The following is a 19,090-nucleotide window of genomic DNA, read 5'->3' as shown; positions in this document are numbered from 1 at the left end:
ATTATAACAGTTGCAAGGCAGCACCCTCCAGCTCAGGAGAAGAGAGCTGAAACTCATCCAACCCACTCCAGAGTTCTGCACTTTCAAGTCCAGGCAAACAAGGGGGAGATGCTGCAATCACTTGGAAGAGGCAATGCTCGTAGTTTGCAAGGCCCAAATGATTAGTAGCTGTCTTTAGTTGAATGCAAAATGAGAGTTATGATGCAATACTGAAAAACAACTGGAAAGCTTTTTAAGGTAGTTTCAAAACAACTGACTGACAGAAGCTGAGCATGGGATATATAAATCAATCCAGTTGACGGCTTGTTTTTTTACTATCACGCTATAGCAGAGATTCTTAACTTGTGTCCAGCCCCTGTGCCATGAGGTAACTGATCATACCCGTTTTCAGCCAGTGTCCCAAAGACTAGCAGTACCTGCAACCCCACCCTATATTAAGAGTGTTTCAGGTTCTCTGTTCTTACAATCAACTAATTATTGATAAAAATCTGTTGCATTTTACTTTGTCGTAGCAATGAGCACCATAAACTGATGGTTCTGCACAGTGTTAAGAATTTTTTAGTAAGAGAAAGACTGCAGAGACGTGAGAGGATTGAATTCCAGCTGCAGGCAATGTTTCAGTGGAGATTGATAAAAACTACTTTTCACAGCGGGAGGGTGTTAGATATTGCAGATAAACAAAAAGGAATTATGGGCAAATGCAGAAGGTGACTGACAGATGCTCAGGGATACGAGCATTCTACTGTTTTGACGAAGTACATGGTGTTTTTCTGACCTGTTCAAATACCTGCCAGAACTTGGGATGTCGAAGTGTACCTCACTTCTTACAGCAAGTTGACAAGTATACAGTTCTCATTTGGTAGTATGCAATTGTTGAATAATTACCTTCCGCACTGAAGCCAAGCGATTCATCATTAAGGATTCTTCTCTGTCATCCTCATCATCCAAATCCAGCATCGGCATACTAAAGCTATCGATAATACTGCAACACCTTGAGTTTTCATCCCTTGGATCAAAAGGATCCACGATTATTGGTTCAGTTCCTTTGATTTCACAACGGCAGAAAGGGCAGCCCTGCCCATCAGACTCCTGTACAAAAACCCCCAAAGATCTTTAGATGCTATTTCTTGTCTAAAATAAGGTCCCTTATAGAACACAAAATACATTTAAGAATAAACTTACTATCTTTTAAAAAGTCTCTATTACAAATTAATTTTAACTGTTAAATTTTAAACAAATCAAAATAATAGATCAGTATCTCAAAATAAGAATTATGAAGACAAGAGGCCTACATTTTGTATATGCCTGTAAACAGGTATTGAAATGTGAACCTAAAAGACAAGAGCATCTAAAAAGCAATTCTTGGTAATGTCTGATAGCATTGTTAGCAATCAAAGGAACAGTAGATTTTCCATTTGTTATTTCTACAAAAAATGAAATCAACAACTTCTTACGCATGATTTGCCTGCATCACATCATTTTATTTGATAATACATGTATAAGCATTGCAAGACAGCTTGCCAGATGGCTTTCCAAGAGGCAGATTTTACTCACCTTACCTGAATAATCACATGACTCCACTGACGAGAAAAGTAAAAGGAATGGTCCTTTAATAACAGTCTAAACCAGATCACATCTTCAAGAGAAGTAGCAAGAATAACTGGAACACCCCCCCCCCCCCCCCTTGCACTGACAGGCATTATACATGTGTGACCACTACTGCATTTTAAGAAGCCTGATCTGAAACTTCCTAGAAGTTAAAATAAATCTAATTTAAATTTACAAATCATGTCATGACATGTCGGACATGATATCACTTAGTTCTCCTTGGTTACAAGTTAATATTAACAACTTACTCTTGACTAACTCTCTGATAAACTATCTTGAAATCTCAAGCAAACTCCATTCACTGTTTTACAGGACAGAAGAACAGCCCTTATTTTATCTGACAATTGCTTTACTGTTGCCCATGGTATGTCAAGCTTACTACCTTGACTAATGCTTTCCAGTCTTATCAATGTACTGAGCCTCTAGGGCAGACAATAAGTGGTGCTGTCTCATGCCTACCATTATTTTCTCTAGCATTTCCTTTTGCAATCTTCACACTGTATTTAAGTTTGTAGGTGAAGATATTAAAAATTAGTTTTAACTTTAGGAAACAAGCAAAGAAATTGGTTACCAAAAACAGTGGAATTGTAAAGATAGTTATTCTTTTATACTCAATTAAAATATATCAACTCACATTTTTTCCCTGCTTTTGAGACAGTATCCCCCACACAAAATTCTTGATTAACTGGATTGACTTTTTATTTTAAGGCAACTAGCAGTGTAACTACTAGCCTGGTTTCTCCACCATCTACTAAATTCAGTAGTGGAAAACAGCTTATACTAAATACTCCAACTATTCAAGAGGCAACTTCAAGTCAAACTCTTCAGCAAATGATTACAGGAGAAAGATATTAATAAGCTACAGCAGTAAGTAATCCTAGGTGAATACTACTGGTGAACTTAAGCAAAAAAATTAATATTAAAAATGTATAATGTTGATATTCATGTACACAACAGTTATAAATTCAGCACATATACCTCCATTCAGGGAACTGTTTAAGCATATAGGTATAGGTCCTTTAGTCACAAGTAGTCCCAATTAAATCAATGGGATTAATCATGAGTTTTCAGGTAGTTACATATGTATATGCATGCCCTAAAAATCAAAATCACACATTTTTGGACTGCAACCAACAACAGTAGAAAAACCTAAGCCAAAAAATAAAAAAAATATTTTTGACAAGCTTGAAAAGCAGTTAGTTAAGTAAGAACATTTCTTTGCTATAATATTAACACCAACACAAGCAAATATAGCATTCCAAAGAAAGAAAATCAGCTCAGAAAACTAATGAGAGAGATGCACAGCACACTGACTTGTAAATCACTGGCTTGAGTCCATCTCAGTCTGCACTGAACATGGGTTGCCTTTGTGAAATAAATGAAACTAATCTGCTTCATAGTGGACATCTCAAAAGCACAAAAGAAATCACCACAATTGACATCATTGTTTAACACATGAGAAGAGAACCCATAGAACTGCATGGCCAAGGAATGGATTCCATTATAAAGTCTACAGAAAACTCTCCTCAGAGTTCCTTGCACAATGTTAGAAGTAGCTTATTGGAATAGATTTGGATCTACTGAAAGGGCATTACAAGGAGGTCTCCATTTTTCCTGTGCTTTTCCCCCCTCTGGGACTCCCAGTTTACCACTACCTTTCCCAAAACACCAGGCTCTCTCAAACATGTCTAGTAACACAAAAATAAATTGCTCAAAGGAGAGATTTGCATGCTTCAAGCAGTAAGAACTCTAGTGGGAAATGAAAAGAAAGAGGTCTCTACATGGATAAACTTCCACCCCAAGATGCATCCATCTGTATATGCATGTTTGTGGCTATGCTATTTAAAAAAAAAAAAAACTAAGCAAATTCTAAACTAGGGGCAGCAACAAGAATTACAAACATGTTTATATACATACTCTTACACAGAACATTTATATAGGGGGGAGGTGAGGAGGGGAAGACTCATGGGGAAAAATGCTGCACTTTTCTTGCTGTCTTACGAAAAAGTAGTAAACTCAATTGAAAGAGCGAAAGACTGTTGCAAACTGACCTCCATAAAGGTAAATTATCTTGTATCATGTTTAGCATTCTATTCAGATTTGAAGTTGCTTATTCAATTTATTAAGTAACACAGATTTTTCACTATGAGGGGAAAAAAAAAGAACTGGAAACCTCTCCTGAGGCATGTCTAATGAGCCATTATAACAGCAATTAAACACTAACCCACCAGCAGCCTGTAACAACTGACATTGCTACAGTATGTTTCTTCATCCTCATTAATTATACAAAAGTTAAATTTACAAAGGAAGTTTGATGAAACTAAAAATGGAGCTGTTAGAAATGGTTGGGAAATACTAAATCATTGAGCCCGAAATATTGTGGGTTTGATGAACCTGTGCCAGATCCAACATAATGCTGTCCCCTCCCCACAGCCTACCTCCCCCACAAACCCAGACTGTATTCCTGGCAGACAGCCCAGGTCAAGGCACCTGGCATTTTCAGGGCCTGTGCATGGCTCTAGGGTAGCAAGCCATGCCAGCACTTTCAGGCTCTTTGCCACAGAGCTGGGAGCCTAAAAGTCCTGGCTCTAACCAGAGGGATCCCAAACAGCTGCTCAATGAAACTGATAATCCGGTAATCACAGGTTGTTTCTGAAATGAAATATAGGCCCCCACACCCTGCAGCTGTTCAGTGAATCAGATATTCAACAGAAGAAACTCTGAGCAAGGGCGAAGCCTAGGCACAGAATACTTCACTGCAGAAGCACCATCCCCCCCCCCCCCCCAGTGTCACTGTTTCTGAAACAGTTTTCTAGAATTTCTCCCTTGTAACTTTTGCAAAATTTTGTTTCATTCAAACCAAACCAAAATTAAAAAAAGATGCTATTACCCTCCAAACAGAAAATCCTGAGTTTTGCTCAGCTTTACTAATGATGAAAGAGAAACCCAGGGCTACCTTTTTACTGAGTTAGCTTGCTATCAACTACCCTTCAGCTAAGAATGACAAAGATAGTAGGTTGTGTGTTGATCTCAGGCTGGGGTAAATCAGAAGACTCTACAGGGAAGTTAATGGGGTCATGCTGGTCTAAATATCAGTCTATAATTGGCACTTCTCTTTTGATTCTTCCTTCTTTCTTTGCAGCTGCATCTGAAAAGTATGCCCCATTGTAGCTACAAGGTTCTTTGGGTAAACCTGATATCTTTTATTAGACCATCTCAAATAGCATTTGAGAACTCCCCTATGGCAGGTACCGTTTTACTTTCCCCTCCCCTAGATGGAGATAAATTCTATTCTTGTACCCTCCCCAACTCACCCCCCATCCCTCTGACTTAGGGGAAGGTAGGGAGAGGTGGCTGCCAAAGAGGCGGCTGGTGGCCTGTGGTGCAGCTGCATTGCAAGCATCTGGCCTGTGGCTCTAAAAATTTGAGCTCCACTGATCTTGAATGAGGAATGACTCTCCTCCTTTCCATTTCTCATTTGTAAAGCCAAATTGATTATTCAGGGCACGTGTTGAAGTAAAAACAACCGTCCTCTCTTTTTCCAGAGGACTGATGTAGGTGCTAGATAAAACTTCCCAAGTTGTGTCACCTGGAATTCTCACACTTTTTCCTAGCACTTTAATTTCTGTAAGCGAGAGAATGGGGTCAGCTTTCATTAAGCCCAACAGACTCCCAATAATGATAAAACACTATGACAGCTGGGATTTTACTTTGTGACGCAGACACTAATCATTAAGAAGCAGTTTGAGAATACAAGTTTGTTTGTTTGGGGGCTTTTTGGCCAGCCATGATCAGGTGGCAATGCTTTGTAACAGGGGTGGAATTGGGACACTTGACTAAATGCTATCCATGGCATTTTGTCCTTTTTTATTTAAGAAAATGGCTCAGAAGGGAACCTTATAAAAAACACCTCATACATCATAAAACTTCAGACGGTCACTAATACAACTTCCAGCTGCTGCCTGGCCTCATATTTTCCTTTGCTGAGTAGAAACCACCTGCCCAGTATTCATCTTCTCCTCACTGGATCTTGCATTTGCAAATGGCTTACAATTAGGAGTCAGCAAATGCAGCCACTAGTAAACATGGCACAGATCCTAAGGACTCCTGTGTAACCTTCCCATGTGCAAGAATTAAGCCCATAAAGAGTATCACCTGTATCTTTTTAAAACAGTACCCTAGGGAATGACATCACTGAAAGCAAGCAAAAGATGAACATAAATGGTAAATGGCAAACCATAAAGACCATAATAAGGAAAGCCATACTTATTGTCTACAGATTGAACTATGATCGTACCTGCCATGCTGTGAGACAAGAAGTGCACATGAGATGTCCACAAGGCTCGATCTTCACATCTTTATCATTTTCTGCACAGATTTTACAAAGCTGGAAAGTGGATCCCATTTCACAATACAATTCGTACTGTTCCTATAAAGAAGTTAAAAGTTAGTGCTGCGCTAGTGTTATCAGTACATGATAAATGTGCTTAAATACTATTTACAGTAATCATTAGACTTCACCCACTCTCCAAATTCTCTTTTCAAAGTAAAGGGCACTATTGTTATAGATCTACTTGATAGTCATAATGAGGTTCTTGAAAATCCTACTTTTTTCTGCTTAAAAGGTTAAGCCATATTATAAATGGCATTATAAGCACTGAATAGTTATGGTTTTTAAAAAATATTTTTCCAAGTGTTATGAATAAAATTTACATTTCATGTATTTAAGCTCTCCTACTAACTTTTGTGAGTTTATCCAAATCATAAAAAGGAACAATTATTCACTATCTGCTCTTTCCATTATCAAGTTTTAGGACGATTATTATTTTCCTGAATTACACACTTCAGAAAAATGCAGGGGTGGGGGGTAGAATCTAATTATAAATGCCACTGATAAGATCAACAACACGAAAAAAACAGTGGACTGCACAGGTTTATTCACGACTTTCAGGATTTACATTTATAAACAGTTCTGGGATGCTTTAGCTCCAGAAGTGCAGCTTAGATTTCAGGAAGCTGGTGACCCGATTTCACCCGGTATGGGGTTATTAATGGGAGATACGTCTTTATCAATCGTTATTTCAGCACAAAGGGAAGAATCCAGCCTTTCTTGGCTGTCATTTAGAAGAAGATAATGAAAAAAGGTCTTGGGTTGGCAGGAAAGAAGAAAAGAATGATTATGAGTAATGCCTAACCAGAGATTTTGATTTTTAGTATGACTCTAATGCTGGTGAAAGTCACTGGATTGACAGCTGTGAGGACACAGTCCATACTGCATCTTTGTTGTGAATATAGATCTGCACATGTAAAACTGCCCCAATCTGTCTCATGTGGCTCAAATCTCCTATGGAGAGACCACATCTCAGGATGAAAACAGACTCAATCTGCATGGTCTGTTCAACCCTTAATATCCTAAAACTGCTAACAAGGCTGCCATCTGTGATGGTAGTTTAAGAACATGTCTACACAGCAAAATGAAGGTGTGACTGTAGCTTAATCTAGCTACAGGATATCCTCAATTATCCAAACCCCTCTGGAAAGCATCTGCAGATAAGCCATCTGGAGAGCTGAATTAATTCAGTAAGTGAAACAATCAGAAAAACAGAGTAGATATACAGTGCTATAGTACAGGGCTTCCCAACTGGTGGCCTGCAGGTCACATATGACTCCCTGAAGGGTTAAGCATGTGGAACATGGACCCCAGGCATGGCTGGCACTGCACCCTGCTATGCTGTTGCTCCTGCCACACCAGCCTGTTTTGCTGGGCTCCCCTGCTGTCCTGTGGCTTCCCCCACCTCTCCACTGGGTGCAGAGCAGCAAAGCAGGAGGGAATGGAGATGGCCAAGTCATGCATACAAGAGGGGTGCAATGCTGTGCATGCAGCAGAGGAAGAAGGTGGACTTCTTGTAGTGCATGCAAGAAAGGCAGGAAGCAGGCTACCTACACAAGAAGCACGGTTGGAGGATGGGCGTGGGTAGTAATACCAGTGAAAGTGTGGCAACACTGACTTGGCACTTGCAGGCAACGTCGTACATACTGAAAGTACCTGGAGAGTTTCTACCCTTATCGTTAAAACACATGCTAAGAAACTCAGCATCTGCCACTGCTAGTGTTACTCATGCTACCCTGATTAGGCTAGTGCGGCCATTTTTCTATGCAGACATACCCTCAGTAATGAGTGCCCTCATCTATTGGGGAGTGAAGCTCAGGTTTCCATTTCCAGAGGTCACCAAGTAACCTTTGATAAAACTGGAAGGAGTTAATTTTAACCTTTCCTGCTATATTCTCTTTTCTAGAGCAGGGATACACCCCTCCCCCCCTCAAGCTGTTTGTACAGTGCTTACCACCATGGGAGCCAGAATCAATTGGGGCTCCTAGGGTCTATCACAATACAACCAGTAAACAGTATGTGAAACGGAGGTGTAGAAGAATTTTTCACAATTAGTAAAAGCAATGAAGTTTCATAAACAAATCAGACCAGTGGTGCCCAACTCCTCAGAGCCCACAAGCCCACTCTGACACACAGAGCTGCATCTGGCTTTGGGGCTACCCACAAATCCAGAAATTTGGTGGCAGGATGAAAAGCAGCACTGTTAACTGCCACAGCTCTGGGAGCCATGGCAACTAATGCTGCCACTGCTCCCTCACCACCAAATACTGGACCCGCTGGTAGCCCCACAGACCAAATCTTGGTCACCACCCCAAAGTTAGACTACAGCGGGTTTTTTAATACTAAAAAAACCTGAAGGTTAAAATATTCAGGAAACATGGTATAAAACAGGAGTCTGAGACCAAGAGCAACAGGCAGGCAGAACAAAGTACTGGGGGAATCTAAACAGTAAGGAATATAACCCAGATTATGAGACTGTAGCACATGTGCACTAGGAGTAGGTATGATGATGCCCCACAAAGGAGTCACCTGAAACAACATGATTTGGAAGGAAGTTCTACACTATCCTTGTCATGGCTTATACCACCCACAGGACTGCTCTAAACTCTACCCGTTAAGCATAACTCACATGATCACCAGAGTACAGCAGCTTATCTGCTGCTCACTCCCAACAGCAGAACACAGCAGGGTACTCTGGGTTTATGCTTTTTAAGAATTCCTTCATTCCAGAGCTATAATATCACCTGGTTAAAGGCAGTCTTTCAGCTACCAGAGAAGAAAGACCTAACAAGTTGATGGGTCTTTCTTCCAGTCCCAGTAGAAGAATGTGCCATAGTGTAATCTAAGGAGTTGCAGGTGGACTGGAATTTCTTCCACTTGTGTTGAAAAAGTCACTCAGACATTTTCTGATAGGTATATTTCAATCTACTCAATTTAAAATCTCAAACCCTTTATTTCAAAATCAAACCCATTTGTATCCTGGAAGGTTTTCTCCCTCTAATTTCAAATATCTTGAGATAGGTATCATGTCATTATTTAGCTGAACTAGAGACATTTTAATTTTTCCTTGTAAATCAAGCCACACTACCTAAATCATTCTTGTGGCTTCCCCCTTTTCCACCAGTTTGCCCATCATGCACACAAGAGAAATAAGAGATGTAATAGGAAATGGTGACCAAATGGCAACGTCAGGATTTTTTTTTCCTCTGCACTGTCAGCAAGCTATACAATTGCGTATTCAGACTTCAAAGGCACCACACCAGAACACTTACTTCCCTAGCTGGACTTCACTATAATATATAAATAAATAATACATAAATAAAATTAAATCAAATCTGCACAAACCTTCAATATGTACTGCAGAAAATATTTTGGAACAGCAAAAATATGTTCTTCCCCAAGAAGGCCTAAAATGGACACAACTTTCCTAGAATCCTCCTCTGCATTAGCTTTAAGAGTTACTGCTTACCATCTTGATTATCAAAGTCTTTTTTGTCCATGGCATATTTAACTCATGAATCTCTTCAGTATCTGAGTAAAGGCTTACAGCTACCTAAAGGGGCATAACGTAAGTGATGATGTTGTATTAACTTGTTACCTGTAACATACCTGTGTAACTTTTATATGATCATGTGGCATGGGTTCACACAATCCTGTCAGATCAGGATTATAACTTCGTCCATCTGGGTACAAATAGCTAAAATACAAAATAAGTTATTAGTAGTACAGTATTTATTTTCCCCACAGCTTTCATAGCTAACAAAAATCTTTGAAACGTTGCACAGCAAACATGGTAATAACAGATAATGGTTAAAATACTTCTATATCTGTCGTGCACTTCCTTGTCTTCATTTCTTGGGGCAACTTCTTTTCACACAGTTTGATAAATAAAATATTCACCAAACCATTCTGAGGACATGCACATAATGAGGTATACACTGTTACTGATCATTGGTCAACTCAAAAATTTTGTAAAATGGCAGTTGGTCAAACACAATTAAATTATACTAAGTTATCCATAACACTTATTTCTGGATATACAAAGGGGTTTGTACACAGCCTCACAGACTTTAATACCACCTGCACACTTGAGTGACTCACTGTGATGCAGCTAAGAATTGAGCAAAATGGAGAATTCAGCAGATATAATAGCAGAAAAGAATACTGTACTACTATTTTGTGTGTGTCTACATAAAAAGGAAGCTGCATTTAGAATCTAGGACAAGGGCTTGAATTTTAAACATAGAATAGATAGGACTATTAAGCTACTAAACTATTTGGGTGAAGAAAAACCACTCACGATATTATGGAAAGACCAGCTGCATCTCTATAGTTTGTTCAGATGCATTTTCCACCAAAACCAGGAATCTAATTTTTTTTTTGTAAGTGACTCTTCTTTTTAGGTACAATGCGAGGTAGATTAAAAAAAGAAAACTAACTCATCTTAAAAAAAATACTTTAATCTGATTTGAGATCATAAGTCTTAAAATGGATTAATACTAATTGTGTAGTTACTTTATGGTGCCATTAAAGAACAGAATTTAGGCTGTGTGCACCAAACCTGTATTGCCAGGGATGCCAGGCCTAAACTTGCTTTAGGCCAGACCACGGGGCTCCTTGTGGGCCAGAAATGGGGTAGTAGCATCAGGGCTGGTGGGGCAAGCTGCCACTCGTTGTGGCAATAGCCATGAGCTAAGCAATCACAGAGTGCAGGCCATGCACCCAACTACCCTAGTCTGCCAAACCACATGGAGCAGCTCTGTGGGCCAGATCTGGCCCACTATCTGTATGTTTAACATCTGCCATAATGTATCTAATGTACTTAACGTTGATCTGAAGTCTAACATTCGAATTTCAGATACTCGGCTATATTCCTCTAACATATATTTCAATAAACCTGATGAGGGTAGTCTCAATTTCAACTCCACTTTACTGTAGTTCTGGTCTAGGAATATTATAACAGCAAGTGCAATAGGTATGCTCAGTCTCACAGGGCAACAATCCTGACATGGTAGAGAGAGAAACTGCTATGAACTTCTAAATTAACCTTTTCAGAATACAGGGTTCTAGATTGTAGCCGTGTTGGTCTAAGGACATAGGAAGACAAGGTTCTTTGGGTGAATCTGATATCTATTATTAGATCAACTTAAATTGTTGGAAAGAAAATTTAAGCAAGCTTTCCAGTTTTAAAACCCTTTGTCAGGCTGAGGAGGTATCTGCAGTTGGTGTGTGCTCTTTGTGGATGGAATGAAAAGTAAAGAAGCCAGAGGCTGGGCTGGTATGCATACAAGACAGGCAGTCAGTGAAGATGTAAACTGAGGAGTCAGTGAGTGAGTGAGAGACAGGCTGGGTGGGAAGAGCAGATACTTCCTCAGCCTGACAAAGGATTTTTAAAACCAAAGGCTTTCTTAAAAATTTTTTCCAACTATTTAAGTTGGTCTAATAAAAAGGTATCAGATTCACCCAAAGAACCTTGTCTGCCTTTTTAGAATAAGGTTTTTGAGTTAAAGTAGAAATCTTTTACTACTAAAATGAACCCAAAACTGTTAACAAATGCTCACTAAAAGTAGCAAAGTAACTCAATAAAAATGGCACTTGCCATTTAGTATCAACGTACTTAGAAAAAAATGACAGCTTTGCACAAACAGCTTAATAAAAAGCAAGCTTCTAAAATGCTTTTTCTTGAAAAACAGATGTTTGTTTACACACACACACACACACACACTTTGTAATAACTACTGAAAACCTGAGAAGGTTTTTTAGCTTATGAAACACATTGTCTGGTATTGGGCACAGAAGCAACTAGCAGAACTAATTGCTTGATCAGCTTAAGTGAACTTGTGACTCTTATATTAGACAAAATCTAAGTGACAACTCCCCAGTCTCATTTTGTTGGAATTTATTTGCCATGAAATATGGTTAACGGAATTATTTTGAAACAAGTGTTTTATAGATTGATGTAAGTGATGGTCATGAATTTCCAAATTAATTCAAACACTATATCATATATTGCTTCTAACATTTTATAGCATATTCTGATGCTTCAAATTAGTAATTAGAAAAGCAATTAATCAATACTTTATACTTAAAATGAAGGCATTCATTTATACTTACAATCCTTCCCGGCTGCCATCAATTAGAGCTTGAAATAAAGGCTTATTATGAGGTATAGTCTGCAAAATGTTCCCATCACCAGTTACATATCCAATGGCCCACTGTCCCAGTCGAGTGCAACTCAGCCTGAAAATATAGCTAGAGGAAAATGGAATAAGAGAAAAGTCAATTCTAACCACAATCTGGCAAAATATGTAAAGGGAAGAAGGATGACCCAATGGTAAAGGCACTGAATTAGGGCTCAGATCTGTATCATGTTCTCAGCTATGCTACACACTTCTTTGGATAAATTACTCACTTTCATGCTCAGTTCATCACATGCAAAATGGAAATAAATAATTGTTCTTTTATCTCCATGTTTTGCCTATCTTGTCTGCTTAGGGTCCAATTTTAAGAACTCTCACATTCTTGAACAATATGAATATTTCCACTACATAAATGTGAGCTTGTCAGAGCCCTGTTAGCTTCTCATAGCAATGATCAGTTATATATATTTTGTAGCATGACACCCCTGCATTGAGAGAGGGGGAGGGACAGAGGGAAGGGAGAGGACACAATAACCTAGAGGTGGGCAAAAAGTAGCCCGTGGGCCAGATGTGGCCTGCCAGGCCATTCTATCTGGCCCGTGAAGCCCCTAAAAAATTTGGAAAATGAATATTTATCATCTGTCCCTGGCTGCTGTCATGCAGCCCTCGATGGCTTGCCAAAACTCAGTAAGCAACCCTCCGCCCAAAATAATTGACCACTCCTGGCTTAGACAGTAGCATTTTCCCATAATGATGATGATGATGATGATGATGATGATGATGATAACAACAATAACAATAATAATAGTAATACTTAAAAAACAGATGCTGAAAATAATTTGATTAAGAAAAATCTTCCTAAAAATCCAGAAAAAAAAATTAGAAATAAGACCATGTATAAAAAAGAAGAAAAATGTTTTTTACATTATCCAAAACGTTAGTAACATTGGTTGTTGTTATTGCATTCCAATACATATAAACATCACTGAGTAGCAGAGTTTTCTAATTATAACCTGCATTTTAGAGACTCATGATACATTACACCTCAGGAAAACATGCGCAGAAAAACTCAAAATTATGTAAAATTACTTTTTAAAACAAATTGAATTAAATATAATACTATTTGAACTTTCTTTAGAAATATATGTAGGTACTTCTGTATAGTTGGAGTAGGTATGGGGGTGTGTGCGTGTAGGGGGTATTTATGAAGGTGCGGATGGGGGTGTGGGTATGGGACTATGTGGGGCTTGGGGAGGCTGTGAAGGGGTGTGGTATGTGGGGTGTTTGTAGGTGGGTGTGCTCCCCCCCACATGGTGCGCAGCCTCCACCACTGGTGGCTCAGCACCAGCAAGCACTGGGTGCTCATGGTCACAACAGGCAGAGCTTCTGGCAGCATGCACCTCTAGCTGAGTCTCAGAGCCTGCACGTGCTACTACAAAGTCAGTCTGATCCACTGGTGCAACCCTTTGTACCAGACCAGGCTGGTTCTGTACCAGCCTATGCGGCTCACAGCACTGCAGGCAGGAGGTGCACACCAAATCGAGCCAGCCAGGCTCTGTGGCTCCATGTGCAGCTTTCCTCTGGCGTGCTGGAAGCCCCATATGGAGGCATGGATCTGGCTGGCCCAGCCCAATGGAATTAAAGTAACTCCAGTGGGCTGGAAGCTGTGCGCTATCAGGCCAGAAGAGCTCAGTGCCTCAATGTGAAGCTTCTAGAACTCCAGTGCCAAGCCGCATGTGAAAACAAGCATAAACCCACCTAGCCTGATGGCATGTGACTCCGTACCTCCATGTGTAGCTTCCTGCCTGGCCCGATGGTGTGTAGCTCCTGGTCCACATGCCATCAGACCCAGCCAGCCCTCCATGTGGGGCTTTCAGCACTCCAGCGGGAAGATACACATGGGGGCATGGAGCCACTAACCATTGGGCCGGGAGGACTCCATGCCTCCACATGAGGTTTACCACTGAAGTGCTTGAAACCCCATGTGGAGGCACTGAACAGATGTGGTCCATACCCTGTTACCAGATTTGCCCATCCCTTTGGGGTACACATTTATTAAGGGTATGTTTCTGGGGTGCTGTAATTCTATCAATGTGCTCCGTGTGTCACTTGTGTTTCTATATGGAGCTGCGTCTCTCGCGCAAGTTTTAACCCACAACGGAGCTAGCTTGCAGGGTTTAGTTTCAATGGGGTTTGGTTTCTCCAGCTACTAAATCGAACACATACACCAAGGGTGGGCAATTATTTCAGGCAGAGGGCCGCTTACTGAGTTTTGGCAAGCCATCAAGGGCTGCATGACAGGCAGCCAGGGGCAGATAAATATTCATTTTCTAAGTTTCTTAGGGGCCCCACGAGCCAGATAGAATGACCTGGTGGGCCACATCTGACCCACGGGCCACATTTTGCCCACCCCTGATCCAAGCTGGCTTGACAAAGGCACTTCACGTAACCAAAAATTCAAAAACACAGAATATGTACAGCCAAACACCCCTCTCTTCTCAAACAGAAAAATTATATTAGAAAATAACCTGGAAACGTTTTCTATTGGAACAATAGGGTGCGAGGTAGAAAAATGATTTAATGAAAAATCCTTCTAAAAAAAGTGGCCTAACTGAAAAATCCCAACAAGCTGTAGTATTTTAAATAGTAGGCTTAAAAAAAAAAAAAAATGTTATCAGAGTTTTTGCTATTACACCAGGCTGCCATCTGCTTCAACCGGAAGTAGCTGAAGTTCAGTCAGGTTGTAAGTAAGTGCCATGCACATAAACACTGCACAAGAAAATTGATAGGAAAAATATGGGAAAGAATATCAAAATGTATTTATTTTTCCCTTACTGAAAATCATAGAAACTTCAGTATCAGGTGACAGCCTAGTTTTTAAAACTTCAGCCAGGAAACACACCCATGTTAAGATGCCAAAAAACACTCAGTTTTGTAGCATGAAATATCATTGCTTAATTAAGTCTAAGTTGTATTTCCTTCCTGTGAAGTCCTGGCTTGACTGAAATTAAATTAATGACAAAGCTCACACAGACTTCAGTGGGTTCAAGATTTTACTCTGTAAATAATTTGATCCTATTTATTTAAACAAAAGCATTGTCATTTCCAGGGCTTCTTAAAGAAAATAAACTAGCAATTTTTGCTTTACATGAGTCATTTCACCTTGTCAGGTCCATCATATCAATGAAGTAAAACTTCCCTCCTGATATCAGACAGAAAGAGAAAAGCTGATGTTAAAATTAACTCAGCCTAACAAGGAACGGTTCTGGATAAGATTCTCCTAGCACAATTTTACTTTAACTCCAGAAACAGGATGATTAAAATAAATAAATAAATAAAAAAAATCAAAATAAGCTACAGTGCACTACTCTCAAAAATCACCCTGATCTCTTTATTTAGATTTTCTTGCAAGTTAATAGGATTGAGAACAGTATTGACATCCTGTTGACAAAGCAGCTTATTGGACAGGTAACCTAAAACAAAACCAACTTTCTCTCTTAAGAGCACAAAGCCCTGTATTAATTTAATTTACTTTTCTCATGATATTTTTGCACTCTGTCACCACTTTCAAAAAAGCAAGTTTAAGTTAGATTTAACTGTGCACCTGCAGCGTTAGGATTCTAAACATTAGTGCATAAGACACGAGAAGCAGAAAATGAAACTGACTAGAAAATAAATGAACAAGAATGAAACTGCCTAGACCTAATAAAGAGGAAAGAAAGTAGGACAGCATGAACTGTGGAAATTGGAGGCAGAAATGGTAAAAGTTCAGTCTGAATTATTTAGTATGGATGGTAAGGCACACAGGTTATTTAAAAAAAACGACATGAGTATGTCATAATTTTTAATCAAACAGCCTTCTTTTTGATACCTATAACCTCCTGATACAAAGTCACAACTGATAAAGTTGGTATATGCATTAAACAGCAATATTAACTGCTCATTATAAAATGCAAAAAAGTCTGATTAAAATGTTATTTTTTCCTGTAATTGATGCCAACTAATCATATCTTGGGAAGCAAGTTTCTTTAAAGAAATCTCTTTTTATATAACACTTTTTCAGCTAAGTGAAAAAAAAATGGACAAAACACTAGTTAGTTCACTTCTTTGTTCCCCTAGCTATTTGTAATTGGTTTGATTTATTGATTTTATGAACTTGTACAAAATTGTTTGGTTTCGCAATGCTAGAGGAATGTTTTAATTATAGAAATAATAGACCTTAGTCACAAAATTTGAATGCAGACATGAAAAACCCAGATGTCCAGTGGTTTTGAATCTGGATGAGCATTTTTTAAATCTGAATGTTGTGCCTAAAACTACTTTTCAGTATGCCTTCAATGAATCTGAAAAGGAATTAAGGAGTTCTTTACAAATTAATCTGAAAATATGGAAAATACAGTGTAATAGTAAGCCTAATTATTCAGAATTCTGTTTGAGTTTTCCTTCACTAGGTACAAAATCAAAATACCACTGACTTGAGACACAGGTGCAGGACCAGTCAGAGGTCCAATTCCTGATTTTATTACAAGTCTCATCTGGCATTTTCTAAAAAATCTGAACTCCTGAGGTTGGGTGGATCTCAGTACTATATTTGCTCAAAAAAAAAAAAAAAAAGCCTCTTTGCTGCCTTAGTGAGTGTTGAAAAGAAGCGTGGTAGCTTGACTTAGAATTTTGGGGTGCTTTCAATTTGCATTCCTGTTTGGAAAAAGCAGTTTGATTTTGGCTTCAACAACAGTTTGTCACTGAATATATAGCTACATACATGAATACATACATCAGTATATAAAATAAATATACTGCTAATCTTGGTTTATATCTGAGAAAAATATAAAAACAATTCTCTGTTTGTATGCATGTCTGCATATATATATATATATATATATATATATATATATATATATATATATATATATATAAATGATATCTTAAAAACCAATCAGCTTGACTTTGACATGGAAAGAAAAGTTGTCAGCTAATTAAGTTACAAATTCAGTCCCCCAGTACCACATAACTGGCATATGACCTAATAGTGTGGATGCAGTGAATTATTTAGTTTTAGAGGAAGTAAGTTATTTTGGAAAGCAGTAATCAACAAAACCTTACCTCCCCGGTTTAGTGCTGTATTTCTGTAACCTTGCTTTGACTTCATCATAGGTTAGGAATGCCATATAACCAGGATGCGTCACAGCTAAAAAGTTCCAGTTTCTTAAGATTGAACCCCAAGGCTAAAACGAAAGCATAAATAATTAAATGATAAATCCAATCAGTTATGAGTCTGTTCCACTTAAAAACAAAACAAAACAAAACAACCCTTACTCCTCACAAACACTGAAACTCTTCAAGTTAAAACATACATGTGTGACACTATAGCTGTGCACGGTCTGCATTATGCAGACTTTCAAGTGTGCTTAACTTCCTGCGGCATGAAGCTGTCCTTCAATGGAACCATTCAAAGTATATCAAGATAAGCAATCACCCAAGACCAAGAGCAAAGAGATCCTGGATGACTTCACTAGGACTACCCATAGTATTAAGTGTACTGACTAGGGCTGTGCGAAGCTTTGGTCACCGATTCGATTCAGAGGAGATTCAGCCTGATTCCGCAGCTGAATCTCCAAATTCGAATTGAATCAGGAGACCCATTAATCTCTCCGAATTGAATTGGAAGCCTCCGATTTGATTTGGAGAGATTCAACGATTTGGCCATAGACCCAGCTTTATATGTTTTTTCTGTGTACCTTGAGGTACCAGGCACAGCTCGTGAACACCGAGATGGTGCGACAGATGGAGCATCCCATGGGAGCACAGTTGGGTGGCGGGGTGCCCCGTATGCTCGGCGGTGGAGCCAGAAGTGGACCAGAAGTACTTCCAGTCTGCCGCTAAGCGCATGGGGGACCCCTCTGCGCTCCGGTGGGATGCTCCATTGGCCCCACCATGTCAGTGTTCATGAGCCGCACCTGGTACCTCAAGCCACGTAGAAAAAAAAACCCAAACAAACTATAAAGCTGTGTCTATGGCTAAATCGCTGATTCTCTAAATCACAATCAAATCTTCACATTCAGATTCAGCCGAATCAAAATTGGGACAGTGATCCAAATCAGCGAATTGAATCACTGTCCCCCGAATCAGGCTGAATCAAAATCCAAATCGAATACTGCCTGCTTTGCACATCCCTAGTACTGACTGATAAGTGTTTGCAGAATCAAACCCCAACATAGTGTCAGAGCTGTCTCATGAAAAATGAAAGGTTAGTATAGACACAGCAAAGAAACATGGCATAACTTTACTTAGTTTTCCATTAGCAATAACATGACATTTGCCACCACTGCAGTATTTACTCTGCTTTGTCTTCAATATGTTCCCTTGCTGTGCACCACCCTTGACTATTCAGAGAATAAGCTCTTCAGAACAGGAACCATCTACTCATTACATTATGCTTGTACAGTACCTAATACAATGAGGCCCCCAGTCCTAGGAGGCCCTCAGTCATTACCCTAATAAACTTAACAATGGACTAAATCTAGTAATGCAATGATTTGACTTGATACCCATGTATTATTCCATATCTCTTGATCCTGTCACTTGCCATGCCAGCATAAATGTCCAGGAAATAAGATGGATAGTAACAGTATAGCTTGAGGGAAGGAATGAATCATCATGGCAACCACTGCTACAAACAGTTGGCAGTGAAATGCACGCAACATGTCAGGCTGTTACCTCAATCAAAGCAAAAAAATCCTTTACCCTAAAATAATATGTGGTTTAGGTATTTAAAAAAAAACAACCAAACAGTAAATATTCAACACTAACATCTGGAAATACAGAATATTGCCACTACATGGTTATAAAGAGAGAGGGGAGTTTGGAGATAGAGATATGAAATAAAACACACAGAACTTGAGCCTCTCATGTCAGTACTCTTGTATCATGCAAGTTCCATTTACCTTAGGAC

The 19,090-nt window shown here is 39.2% G+C and overlaps 1 protein-coding gene across 3 annotated transcripts in view; it reads right to left on the bottom strand.

The window, feature by feature from the left end:
* CBLB (Cbl proto-oncogene B) overlaps positions 1–19,090 on the bottom strand; it is a 193,907-nt gene that overhangs the window by 55,773 nt on the left and 119,044 nt on the right. For all 3 annotated transcript variants that reach the window (XM_019476402.2, XM_006258138.4, XM_059720558.1), the window contains exons 6-10: positions 17,242–17,363; positions 12,113–12,250; positions 9,608–9,695; positions 5,906–6,037; positions 886–1,089 (exon numbers count right to left, since the gene is read on the bottom strand). In XM_019476402.2, the coding sequence (XP_019331947.2) occupies positions 886–1,089; positions 5,906–6,037; positions 9,608–9,695; positions 12,113–12,250; positions 17,242–17,363 (684 nt within the window). The remainder of the gene's footprint in view (positions 1–885; positions 1,090–5,905; positions 6,038–9,607; positions 9,696–12,112; positions 12,251–17,241; positions 17,364–19,090) is intronic.

The sequence above is a fragment of the Alligator mississippiensis genome, chromosome 1, assembly GCF_030867095.1.
Source record: "Alligator mississippiensis isolate rAllMis1 chromosome 1, rAllMis1, whole genome shotgun sequence".
NCBI lineage: Eukaryota > Metazoa > Chordata > Crocodylia > Alligatoridae > Alligator > Alligator mississippiensis.
Note: the sequence above shows the minus strand (reverse complement) of the source record. Positions and strands in the feature narration are given on the sequence as shown.